This window comes from Galeopterus variegatus, unplaced genomic scaffold (genome assembly GCF_000696425.1).
Source record: "Galeopterus variegatus unplaced genomic scaffold, G_variegatus-3.0.2 Scaffold188, whole genome shotgun sequence".
NCBI lineage: Eukaryota > Metazoa > Chordata > Mammalia > Dermoptera > Cynocephalidae > Galeopterus > Galeopterus variegatus.
In genome coordinates, this window is record NW_007726299.1 from 473,457 (window position 1) to 487,490 (window position 14,034).

General features: G+C 34.8%; 1 protein-coding gene across 3 annotated transcripts in view; it reads right to left on the bottom strand.

Moving 5' to 3' along the window:
• The window catches only part of TATDN1 (TatD DNase domain containing 1), a 48,786-nt gene that overhangs the window by 15,802 nt on the left and 18,950 nt on the right, over window positions 1-14,034 (bottom strand). For 2 of the 3 annotated variants that reach the window (XM_008564574.1, XM_008564570.1), the window contains exons 4-8: window positions 11,168-11,231; window positions 9,426-9,569; window positions 9,291-9,333; window positions 1,991-2,076; window positions 1,859-1,899 (exon numbers count right to left, since the gene is read on the bottom strand). In XM_008564574.1, the coding sequence (XP_008562796.1) occupies window positions 1,859-1,899; window positions 1,991-2,076; window positions 9,291-9,333; window positions 9,426-9,569; window positions 11,168-11,231 (378 nt within the window). Of the gene's footprint in view, window positions 1-1,858; window positions 1,900-1,990; window positions 2,077-9,290; window positions 9,334-9,425; window positions 9,570-11,091; window positions 11,232-14,034 lie in introns of all 3 variants that reach the window. The other variant, XM_008564581.1, reaches the window with a different exon arrangement.

Below are 14,034 nucleotides of genomic sequence, written 5' to 3' on the forward strand. Positions count from 1 at the left end.
GGCAAAAGCCTGAGAAAAGGTTAGAAATTTTGTAACACCATTTAAAATATATTGGAAAACATTGTTGAATTTTTTTTTGTTCGAGGATGCTTTTTCCTAGACGAGAAATGACTTTCAAAGGGCAAGTTTTAAGAAGCTCTATAAAGAGGTGAGAAGGTTGCTTTAAAAATATAAATTGTTATATAATCAGTAATATTGGCTCAGCAGGCAAAAAGGATTGAGGTGCTGTTTTTCTCCTTCAAAGACATATGGGTTAAGGCATAGTTTTTAATACTTTGGATGAATTTATAGAATCAAAACCAACAAATAACAACAACATTCCTTTAAAAATTAATGTCACTTAACAAGTGATGCCATGTTACCAGTAAGTCCACAGAGTGTGAACACACTATGGATAACATGTTTCTCAGCAATGAAGAAATTTGTGTTACACAGCTGCCCTGAAATGGTTTATTCTTTCCCTCAGCATTTCCAGCTGACTAGAAAACATAGCCTCCGTTAATATGAAAATAATTTTAAATGTGACTCCTCATAAACCATTTCAGAAAATTAGTTATTAACTTTTTATTTGGCAATTTCTTTTTTGATAAAAGTCAAACATTTAGGTTGGAATTATTGTTATTGCTGTTGTTTATTTTTTAAAACCATTAGCGAATCAACCCAAGTTAATTCTTATTTAGAAAAAAAGCAAATGGGCCAAGAGGCAGAACCTGAATGTTATAATAAATGCTACCAGGAATCCCAAGTCTATTAATTAAAGCCTCTCTCAATTCCCAAATACAGTTCCTAAAAGACAGTAAGTAAACTACAGAAAAAAAATTTCATAGTAATATTCACACCACAGCAATGCAGAATGCATACATATTACTAGTACTATGAAACATGAGGCAGAGGCTAAAATTTGAGAGAATATATATAAAACTGGCAAAGCAAGGTGGTATACAATAAGTGCACAGTGCTGCTTCCTCTTTCTTTAGTTGGCATAGTCTAACTGTGGTTTTAATATACCTGGATAACAGCTTTTTTGCTAGATCCTGCCACTGAGTCTCATCTGAAATTGTATATGAAAATTTGTGTATCTGAGCATTTTTCTAAGGCAGATTCTTAAAGGAGTCTATGATACAAAATAGATTAAAAGTCACTGCTATAGGGCCGGCCCAGTGGCACACTGGAGAGTGCGCCGCTTGGGAGTGCGGCGGCGCTCCCACCNTTACAGGTCAGTAAAAAAGACAAAAAGGACAAAAAAAAAAAAAGTCACTGCTATAGATACCTGAGTTAAGTGGTGAGTCACGTATTTATGGGAAATGTCTCAAGGTTAATAATTGAAATGGGGTTCAGATCCCCATACTGGCCAGCTGCCCAAAATAAATAAATAAATAAATAAATAATTGAAATGACCATATGGGAGAAATGTTTACAGCAGAATACAAATTACAGAAAGGAGAGTAAGTCTCTAGATAAGAGTGATAATAGTAAATGAATAAAGCTGGAAAGAAATTAGGAAGGCAAATCTAAAACAAATAGTACAATAATTTAATATATTAAAATTAGTTTATATTTTTCTCAAACTTTAAGTAGAAGAACATTAAAGAATGGCTGATGGAAGAGATAAAATAATATGCACAGTGGAAATCACAGGTTTTCTTATAGGAATAGAATTCTGTACTCATATTTTCAACAAAGGAAATGTGTGATTTATGTTTGTACCATATCTGACCCATATATTCAACAGTAAAGTTTTATTACTAACATCTGAATTACTTTAGAGGCCAACCTCAATAACCAAGATGGTTTTGTGCATCACATATTAAAAACTATTTTAAAAAATTTAAAAAATAAAGAACTATTTTATACTTACCACTCCACCTACACACCGATCTCTATTTCTTTTCATTATATCTGTGAATTAAAAACAGAAGGAACTTTTAGCAAATAGCTTGATTTCTGCAAAGTTCTTAAACTTCTAAATGAGATTTTAGTTTTAACTCACCCAAAAATTCAGTATGTGAGTTTCGACAATGAAGAAACATTGGTAATTTTGTTTGTTCTGACAGTTCAAACTGTTTTTCAAAATATCTGCATGATGCCAAAAAAATTTCCTTGTTAAAAATTTTATATTAATATGAGAAAGATAATTATATCACATGACTTTCTTTTTTAAAGTTATTTTATTCTCTAGAAATTATAGGATGGAAATAGTGAATTCAGGCATTTAAAATACATCACGTTTAGCAGAGAGCTTTTATACCACACAACCTCTGGAAAAGGCTACTTCATTTTCTGGGATTATAGAATTATTTTCAGGAATTACGCCATCAGCCCCTTGCCACTCTAGTTCACTGAAGACCACTGGTGGGAGTCAACTCAAGTGAGAAGCCAGGCAGCACTTCATACTGAGTGTTAATCTATTCCATTTTGCAACCAGTTTTTTATGTTTTGTTATAAAAGAAGTTAGTATTTGCTAAAGAAATAGCACAAAGGCTGAATTACACCACTTTTCAAAAAATGAAAATTACACGGCAGCCCTGAATATTTTAGAGTACTTTATAAGAAGGTTTTTCTCAGTGCCACATACCATTCTCTTATTTGATCCTCAAAATAACCTTAGGATAAGACAAGAGCTGGTGTCATAGAGGNTTTGTTCTGACAGTTCAAACTGCTTTTCAAAATATCTGCATGATGCCAAAAAAATTTCCTTGTTAAAAATTTTATATTAATATGAGAAAGATAATTATATCACATGACTTTCTTTTTTAAAGTTATTTTATTCTCTAGAAATTATAGGATGGAAATAGTGAATTCAGGCATTTAAAATACATCATGTTTAGCAGAGAGCTTTTATACCACACAACCTCTGGAAAAGGCTACTTCATTTTCTGGGATTATAGAATTATTTTCAGGAATTACGCCATCAGCCCCTTGCCACTCTAGTTCACTGAACACCACTGGTGGGAGTCAACTCAAGTGAGAAGCCAGGCAGCACTTCATACTGAGTGTTAATCTATTCCATTTTGCAACCAGTTTTTTATGTTTTGTTATAAAAGAAGTTAGTATTTGCTAAAGAAATAGCACAAAGGCTGAATTACACCACTTTTCAAAAAATGAAAATTACATGGCAGCCCTGAATATTTTAGAGTACTTTATAAGAAGGTTTTTCTCAGTGCCACATAACATTCTCTTATTTGATCCTCAAAATAACCTTAGGATAAGACAAGAGCTGGTGTCATAGAGGTGGCAGTACTTTGTCCAAGATGATACATGATGTGGCAAACATGGAACTTCATTCAGAGCTCTTAAAGTCCCAGCCCAAACCACCTAAAACTGTTACATTTTGGACAAGCTTCTTCCTGGTCCCAGAGTACAATGACAATATCCAAGGGAAAAAATGGGTAGGGTGTTTGTTTGTTTTTTCATTTCAACATAGTGGCCTCCCCCACCTCTCCGTCCTCCAACTCCTACCCCCCTTCTCATTAATAGTCATGTAAATTTAACTGAAACCAGATAACAAGTGGCTTATTTTTTTTTTTTCTTTTTCTTTTTTTTTTCCTTGGCGTCTGGCCAGTACAGAGATCAAACCTTAGAGCTTGGTGTTAGCACCAGCTGAGCTCACTGGCTAGCCTTTATTATATTCCTAAATGGGTTTACCTCTTCTGGGTCCTTTAATTTGGGGGAACAATTTCTCTGTGTTTAACTTAAGCCTCTTTTGCTATATTTTCCTATATCTTGTCTCCTCCTGACATGGACTACTTTCCTGGAATACCCCTTTGCACTCAAAAATGCATAATTTTAAAATTAAAAATGTACTTCTTAAAGAAACAGTCTTCCTAAAATTGGTGGTCTATGTCTTTATTACCCAATGTTTAGGTTTTTAAATCACTCTTTCAGATTCCGCTGGGCTAAATAAGCAAACATATTTTGTTTTAGTTAACAAAGAGCTGAAATTTCACAGGGTAGGAAATATCAATGAAAACTTGGGAGAAAAAATGATTTTAAGAATTACTACTAGTCATTATTTCCTTAATCTCTGCAGTAATCCAAATGTTAGCAATTAAGTGTGCTCTAGTTGTTTTGAAAACTTTATTATGTATTTGGCTTCTGGCTACACACAGCAGGCAGTACTCTCTAATTTGTGTTTACTGCTCTATACTGATTATAATTTTTTCACACATAATTCAATGGACCAAGCCACATGACCAAACCACAGATTTACAGAATCTAACCGTCAGTTTGGAAATTAGCTTTCTATCATAGGGTAGGCAAAAGTACAATTCAGAAAACAAGAGAAGCCCAAACAATGTGCCCACAGAATTTTACATAATTTGAGAAAAGAAAGGTCCCTGAGTTCAAGTTAACTATCATAAGGATGCCATGTGGTAAAAAAAATCATTCGTAATGATACAAATGAGGATAATTAATACTTAACATCAAATGACTACTGTTTTTAAAGGAAAAAACTCCACAATGGTAACTAGAAATAACAACATAAGTTATAGGGCAGAAATTGGCATCTATTAAGAGACTTCTCTGCCTATTTTACTTCTTTATGACTTTCTAGTTCATAAAAGTCATTCCTTACTTGAGTTAGATATGATCATTTTAGCAAAGCTGTAATTTGCTTCTGATTGTATTACTGCTTATACAGGGTCAACACTATCTAAGGATAAGGGCTTGAAAACTCCAGCTTCAGAATAGCAGTTGTATAGTTCAGGGTCAACACTATCTAAGGATAAGGGCTTGAAAACTCCAGCTTCAGAATAGCAGTTGTTATTAATTAGGACTGAGGTGAATCCAAAAAGCCCACAGTATAGTTACGCTGCTATACCTTAACACAGAATGGTAATCCCTCCTCTAAACCAGTTAATGGCCAGGATGGCCTCAATCTCTCATCTCTAGGGTCCCTGAAGTCCCCAAAGGATCACTTTGAAATCTAATTTAAAAAAAAAAATGAAACCAGGAAAAAAAAACCCTACACAGTATTAATATTTTAAAGCCCCAAGAAAAATGCCCAAAGCAAATTCCTCCTAAGGGAACGGAGTTCTAACGTGCAACCAGGAAAGAAGTGTATGTAGCATAGGGCAGAGAAATTGAAAATACCAGTATGGCTTAAAGGATAAAATTTCCAAAACTAAATCAGGCCTTTTCCTTGTTTTCATTCTTTGCTTCTCTTTCTTGTTCTTTAAAAAATACTTTTCAAAAACCCCAAACAAAAACTATTGCTGGTATTTCTTTTACAATGGTAATGTTTCTAATGAAATAACATAATAGCTACAATTTATTGAGTACTCAGTCTGTGCCAGGCATGCCACTATGGGCTTTACATGCTAGATGTTAAGAAAGGTAGGCAGTATTATCCCCATTTTAAAGATGAGGAAAGTGAGATGTACAAGGGATATACAGCCACCAAAAGGCAGTTAAAAATCAGACCCAAAGCCCTGCTGATTTCAAAGATCATACTTTTAACACTATGTTATATACTGCTTTTCTTACCATGGTTTTCCAGAAACTACATCTATTGCACATTTTTTGTTTTCCCTCCTAATCCATTACACTATTTTCTATTTTCCTTTTCTCATACATCTCCTTTTTTCCCAACTACATTTTTACTTAAAAAGAAAACAATAACAACAAATCATATACCATAATTGTTTCGGAAAAACTGAATTCTTCCAAGAATAAACCCAATAGCAAAAGTTGAATTATAGGCTTTTTATCCATACTGCTCTGTAGGGATCAGAAAGAGCCCTCCCTCCTTACTAAACATTCAAAACTGATTTTCTTATTAAACATTCAAAAAACATGTGCTGAGAGTACTGTGCTAAGTGCTACAACATGGTAAGACTTGCTGTGTGCCTTTAAAGAATTCAAAGATACTAGTCTGTTGTGAGAGAAGAAGGGATAACAACATATTTTCAGTATGATGTGGTAAGTGCTAAAACAGGAATGGAGTGCTGTATGTACAAAGAACAGGGGTTAGTACATGCTAAGGGAAAGGGTGGGAGGATGTGGGTGTTTGTTTCCTTAACAACAATCCACATGTGACCATTATTGCTGTGTCTGTTTTTTACCCTCTAAGTCATTCGATGTTTTATTATTAAAAATAGAAAAACGCAAGTTGAACTGTCTGTCTTATCAAAATTTCCACCTACTTCAGGTTGTCCTTAATTTGTCCTCTCCATAAGAGGCCTAAGTCACATGCTGTCACCTTAGCCTTCCCTGACTCCCCACAAAGTTAGTCCTTCCTTCTGCTGTCCACACATACATGTATATTTTTTATCCAGCATCTGGCTGATATGGGGATGCAAACCCTTGACCTTGGTGTTATCAGCACCTCACTCTACCAAATGAGCTAACTGGCCAGCCCTACACACCTTTTTTTTTTTTCATGACCGGCAACGGATTGCAACCCTCAGTGTCGCGCCCGTACCGGACTGGGACCGGCAACGGGATCGCAACCCTCGGTGTTGCCCCCGTGTTGCCCCCGCACCTCGCTCAGCCAGTGAGCGGGAACCGGTCTGTATGTGGGATCCAAACCCTCGGCGGGAGCGCTGCCGCGCTTCCCAAGCGGTGCACTGTAGCAGTGCGCCACTGGGCCGGCCCCGCCCTACACACCTTTTTGATAGCACTTTCCAATCTATTTTAATTACTTACATCCTTTCTTGTCTATAAAGGCATAAGAACCAAGTCTTATTCTTCTTTGTATCATACTGAGGAGGCACTCAATAATCATTTACTAAGTGAACTGAGTTCAAACTCTCTATCACAGATTAACACTTGGACAATTGGCATGTATGTTAAAACATAAACCATATCCTGCTACATATATTGTTTTAAGTTCTGATCTTGCTCTGATGCTGGTGAAGTATTACTAGAACAGTAAAACAGAACTGATACTATTGATGTTTTCATTTAACCCCCAAACTGAATTTAAAGTATTTAGGTTGCATTTTAGAATCAGTTTTAACTCATTCTGGATGAGATGTCATATGGCACAAGAAATCTTGAGGGACTCTGCAATGGCCCTTGATTGTCAGAATACACAGTCTGTGGGACTCACAAGACTCATACTGGCTTATAGCAGAATCTCAAGTTGAGGAATAATGATCTGTGGGCTTAACCTAAAAAACTATTAAAGACAACTTTTTCTATTTCAAAGAGAATATATGAATTTTTAAGCTTAAGTGAGCTGATCTACATGATATTTAAGATACAGGGCATTAGTAACCCTGTTGGTAACCATGTGAATGTCCCTGAGAAACATAGCAAATGATATACCACAAACTAAACAGCTCTGAAAGGGTTATATAAATGAGAAGGCTGAAAGAAAGAGTATGTGTCCGCAGAACATTACTCTAACCCATCTTGTTCCACTTGGTTATGACCTTCACATTCCAGGAATTCTGAAGCTTGAAGTCTAGGTTACGACAGACTCCACTAGTAAATCTGTTCCTCACTTTAGTGATTTTCAACTAGGGTGAACATATCAGGATCCCATTTGTGGCAGAGCAGGGGAGGGACCAGAGAGGAAGTACACTCTTGGCATGTATAATTTGAAAAATCCCTTCAGGCTATCAAATCACTGGCTTAATCAAGATCATATGACAAAAATTATTATTAAATATTATAATAGAACTGGACAGTATCTTAAGAGATAACCTAACTCAGACCTCATTTGTGTATAAGAAACTAAGATGGACAGAGGGTTGTTTATTCTTAAAGGTCTCTTGAGATGTATATTATACCATATTTATATTTTTGTATACCATGAGTTCCCAGCAATTGCTGGCACATAGTACTCCATAAATATTTATAAGAAGGATGAATAACTAAATTAAACTCCTTTAGAAGCTCATTCTAATGTTTTATCATCTTGATAATTAAGATATTTTTAAAGTTCGACAAAACGCTTTTTTTTGGGGGGCGGTGCAGCTGGCCAGCATGGGGATCTGAACCCTTGACTGTGGTGTCGTTGGTTAGAACACAGCGTTCTAACCAACTGAGCTAACCAGCTAGCCCTCATGTTTTAAATTAAGACTTTGACCTAATTTTTCTTTTCAACTTATAACAATGACCTGCCAGTATGATGACAAGAGCTCCAACTAAAAGCTATAGGCAATGTGTTATAGGAAGTCCCCAAGGCTTGTGAGCTTTGGAGTTTTCTCAGAACCTATCACTCTTAAAATAGTTCCTATTAAATGATTCTCACAGATCCAAACTAACAATATCCAACGCCCAACAGGAGTAAAATATGTTTTTCTAGCTTTGGTGACTGATCCTGTAATCTATTTTTAATATCACTTGCTCTTATATTATATCCCCCATAACTGAATTTAACTCATTCCACTGTAATGTTTCATGTATGAATGCATTTGTTAAACAAACAAAAAACAAACAAAGATCTCTATCATATAAAACTCATCCCTTATTTCTACCATTGAAATCCAATTAGATGGTTAATCAATCAGGGAACTATGCGCTTCCATCCCTTATAAATTATGTGCAAGTATGTGTGGATATTTGTTTCACTTAACTTTTGATATACAAAGGGAAGAACAAAAACATCCCGATGCTTAATCAAACTATATTCTCATGCTTCCATCCCTTATAAATTATGTGCAAGTATGTGTGGATATTTGTTTCACTCAACTTTTGATATACAAAGGGAAGAACAAAAACATCCCGATGCTTAATCAAACTATATTCTCAACTGGTAAAAGTTATTTAAAGAAAGAGACAACAATCACAATAATACATTGAACTTTTAGAAGGAGAGAACAGAATTGTGGTTATGAGAGGTGGAAAAAGGGGAGGGAGAAAGGGGTTAGCAAGAATTAGTTAATGGACACAAAGAATGACCACATTTTGTGATGATGAATATGCTAATTATCCTGATTTCTGCATCACATATTTGAGCATCACAAGTATTTTTTTTTTTTTTGTCTTTTGTCTTTTTCTGTGTCCGGCAACGGATTGCAACCCTCAGTGTCGCCCCCACACCGGACCGGGGACCGGCAACGGGATCGCAACCCTCGGTGTCGCTCCCGCGCCTTGCTCAGCCAGTGAGCGGGAACCGGTCTGCATGTGGGATCCAAACCCTCGGGCGGGAGCGCCGCTGCGCTTCCCAAGCGGCGCACTATCCAGTGCGCCACCGGGCCGGCCCGAGCATCACAAGTATTGACAGTCAACTCTGCACCCTACGAATATGTATAATCGATTATGTTTCAATTAAAAGAAGTTATTTAAAAACCACTCAGGATTTTATAATAATTTCTAAAGTTAATAAATTTCCTTACTTGAGCTGAATATCTTTGGGACAAAACTGTAGTCGATCAAAGTCTTTAAAAGATAAAAAAGAATAATTACTCATGACTTATACAGATCAGTTATTTTCAAACAAAGTCATTCTAAATGGTTAGGTTGGCACTTACCAAGTCCACATTCCCCTATTGCTACAATTTTCCCTTTATTGTTTTCAGCAAGATTTAGCAAGTCCATTAAATAAAGATCAGGGTTATTCTTTTCAAATTCACCACATCTTGTAGGATGACATCCGACTGTACTGAAGAACATATCTAACACAAAATAATATCTTAGGGTTATTTTCAAAATATTTTTCATTTTATATTTAGTATGCAAAAGTGAGAATATAAATAATTTCAACAGGTTTTTAACAATAGCCATAAACTATTCAAACTACCAGAATTGCATTATATTAATCAAGTAAGAATTTTTGGAATACCTTAACAAAGTAGGATATGCATATGAAAATTGCCTTAATGTATTAATATAATAATTAGTCCAGTTCTTTCCAACGCTTGGTTTTTATTAAGTGTTGTAGAATGGAAAGTGAAACAATTTCTTGAAATGTCATTTTCTCATTTTATCTTTTATATTCACTGTTCATATGACTCTCTTGATTCATGTATTTAATATAACAGTTAAAATATATTCCCCTTAAAAAGGTTAATAGCAGGGGTGATTTAAAGAGGTGGGAAGGGGGATTTGTTTTTCTAATAAAAAATAAAGCTCACTTATTTAGAGGCCAGACTTTGACAGCTTTAATTGTGCAGAACACAAATGAGAACCCCAAAATTGTTTTGAGTGGCTTAGTAGGGGAACCCATGGGAGAGGTATGGAGCCTTCCTGAGGCTCTCGTGGAGATGTTTACAAATCAAAGGAGGCAGTGCTGTTAAAGCTATGAAGATACAAGATACACGGAGAGGAGTAGGGGAGGGCTGATAATGGAGATGAGAGAACTTTTTAAAGCATAGCTGTTTGGGGATAAAAAGTATGGAAGAAAACATCTTTACATACTTCAAAAACTCCTGGGAAGATGATTATTTTTATGAGTTAAGAAAAAGTGTCAGTGAATCCTGAAGAGAAGTGGCATTTTAGAAACATTTCCATAAAAATAGCTTTTAATAAGTTTTAGTACAAACAACATACTGTACCCCACAAATATGTACAAATAAATGTCAAAATAAAAATTTTTAATAAAAAATTAAAAAATATTTTTATACATACAGGAAACATCGGTATTTTGAAAAATTATGTAGAATGACTAATTCCTCCAGTGTCTAGCACATTAGGCATGAAAAAAGTTGAATGAATGAATGTGAAGTAAATGAGGTGTTTTATTTAAGTAGGATTCCTTTAACTATCAATTCCAAAATGTTTGAGATTTTAAATAAATGCAAAATGTATGAACATAAAGTAAGCATGCGAGTGATTATATATTATATTATATTCATTCCTGGGGCCTTGCATAGTGTCTAGTCCACATAATAAATATTTAATAAAATGATCCTTCATAGCTTAAGTTAAGAAAAGCAAATAAAAAGCAACTCATACCTTAAATACACTACAACACACATTTTCCACATGAGGAATACCTGAGGTTAATTTATGTACCTGGAGAACTTTATTCTTATTAACTTAAATCTTAAAGTAATCTTTGTTAAGTACTATGATAGGTTTTTTCATCAAACATCTGAAATACCAATAGGTACTTTGAATTTTGTCATCTTAATCATGTCCCATTGAATTTAGTCCATTTTCCTGTTGCTTCTACAGTCATGATCCATTGTATTGTACCTGAAGCAGTTCTCAGAAAGACTTCTTCAAAATTACTTAATTCATACTTTGTTTGGTAAAAGTAATATGAGGATACCATTTGTTTGTGCCAAATCCAGTGCATCTTTACTGTCTTGTAGATTTCCACCTGTAATCATAAACTAAAATAGAAAGAAAGAAAATAAGCTGACTTTAACAGGGCCTCAACAACAGTTTCCCAAACATGCCTTCCTACCACTTCTTTATGGCAAAATGATTTTTCCTCTGTGACTGTCACACATCTACCTTTCCTTTAAAATTCAGTCAGAAGAAGCCCCAAGGGTCCTGAGGCTGCAGGCTGTGGTCCTTGGCCTGCCCACCACCTACCATGACCAGGCCGGAGCAGGAGCCAGAAGCCCCTGGGGGTCCTGAAGCAGTGGCCAAGGGCTTCGGCCCCCCTGACCCTCCCCCCAGGCCAGTGACACAGCTGCTGTGGGCCGGCCCCACCCCTCTTCTCCCCAAAACATTTTAGAATGTACTTATTATAAAAAAATAAATAAATAAAATTCAGTCAGAAGATCATTCCATGCAGAGTGGTACTTGTCCACCCCTCTACACACACACAATAGAATTCATCACTCTTCCTTGTTAAAATGTCTTTCCAATAGACCATGAGTTCTTTGAGGACAGAGATTAAGTGTTATGAATGACTGAATAACTGAAACCTGCAAGTTTAGAATTCTATTAATCTAAATCAGTGATTCTATAATATTGATTAATTCAACAGTTCTCCAAGTATGGTTGGGGAACTTCCAGGAGGTATGTGGGGTCAAAACTATTTTCAAAAACTATAATCAAAAAACCCCAAAAAAACCTATTTTCATAATAATACTAAGATGCTATTTGTCTTTTTCACTCTCATTCTATCACAAATGTACAGTGAGGAACTGCAGAGGCTACATGATATGTGATATAACAACAGACACAGAAACAGATATGAAAACTCAGCAGTCTTCTACTATTGCAGTCATTACAGAGATTTGAAAAATATAAAACAATTCCACTCATGTTGCTAAATTTTTTTGCTTTGGAAAATAATCATTTTTCATAAAAATATGCTATTTATGTTATATAGTAGTCTAGTGTTATTTTTAAATGCATTAATATTTAAAAATTTTCTTCATTTTGATTTCTAATATAGTATATATCAATAGATAAAACCCACATAAGCAAAAGTTCTTGCTCTTTGGGGGTCATCAATAATATTAAAGAATGTGAAGGGGTTCTGAGACCAAAAAGTATGAGAATCACTGAGTTAATGTATATGGATGAATTCTCTGTAGAGAAATTTATGGTGGTTGGCAAATAAGTGTACATCTACAGCGACAGCCATTAAAGTCCACCTTATGGTTAGAATGCCATCTTTGCTAATCTGTTAAAATGAAGATGTCACTAAAGAGCAATGTGTTGATGGTGCACATTCTTCTTTCAAAGAAGAGATTTAAGTACACTGATGTATCATATTTTTTAAAGCATACTTCAAGAGTCTCACTAAGCTAAAATGAAGAATTCATTATAGGTACAAATCTAAAGAGAAAACATACAAAATGAAGGTAGAACTGCAAATGATGAACAGATATTTTCATATAGCAACTTAAACCTCTAATATTCTAAAGGCCGGCCCTAAAATTTAATTTAATTTAATTAATTTTGTCAATATACAATGTAGTTGATTATTATGGCCCATCACCAAAACCTTAGTGTTCGGCGCCACACTGTTTTCAGTATCACTTTTTTAAAGGGAGATCAATATTAACTTCTAAGCTGAGAGGTCAGAAATAAGTGGACATCAAAATAAAACAATCATGTAATATAAATCCATTTATTAACTTCATATTTAAGTTTTGATTAAACATTGAGTATCTATTCAGAGAACACAGAGCCATAATTAAGTCCTTGACTACCTGTAAAACATAATATATAAGATATAACAAAAATACTGAGAAAACTTTCTTGTTTGCCAATATTACTTAATTCTTTTTTATTTTTATTTTTGGCAGCTGGCAGGTATAGGGAACCAAACCCTTGACCTTGATATTACAAGGCTGTATTCTAACCAACTGAGCTAACTGGCCAGTCCCCTAATTCTTTAATATCAGACCAACTGCCCACATCCAGTATTTCAATTACATAAAATAGTTTCTAATCAAGTCTGCTTATTACTTTACCTATAACTTTTCCAAATAGTTGAAAAAAGTAAGGACAAGACTAGAGGGCATAATGTCTTCTCCCAATGTATAACAACAACAATAACAATAATGATTATGATGACGGTGGCTTCCACCATATACATGATGAAGACTGTTTACTTTATGCCAGGTATAATATCAAATACTCTGCATTCAATATTTTAATTGACCCTCACAAAAACTCTATTAATTAAGTACTATCATCATTCCTGGTTTCTAAATGAGAAAACTGAAGTCTAGAGAGATAAAATACCCCAGATTACAAAGCTATGAAGAATAAAACTTCAGCTGTGTGTTTTTGACCACTACAATATAACATTACAATATAACTGCAAGGTACTGAATTAAATTGCAATTTGGAACCATACCCAAGTAAAACTCAGCCGTGTTCTATTATTTCTAAGTCAGTGTGTGTGTGTGTGTGTGTGTGTGTGTACAATTAGAAACCTTAAGATTAAATTGTTCATGGATGACACATAAAAATTTAGGAAGTTGGTATTTCAGAGTTTTCAGAAAAGCACTGTATAAAGTGATTTAGCAGGCAGGAAGTAACCACATAATGAGAAATTAATCTAACTTTATCCTTTCTTATTATTTGTGAATAATAACTAATACAATTTAGAGTTGGAGCCTATAGAATTCATTTAGTCAGCAGTATCACTTTTTCAAACTGAGATTATTCAATTTAGAAGCAATAGCTACCAAGTGTCCTGACCCCATACTATTGAATTTTTTC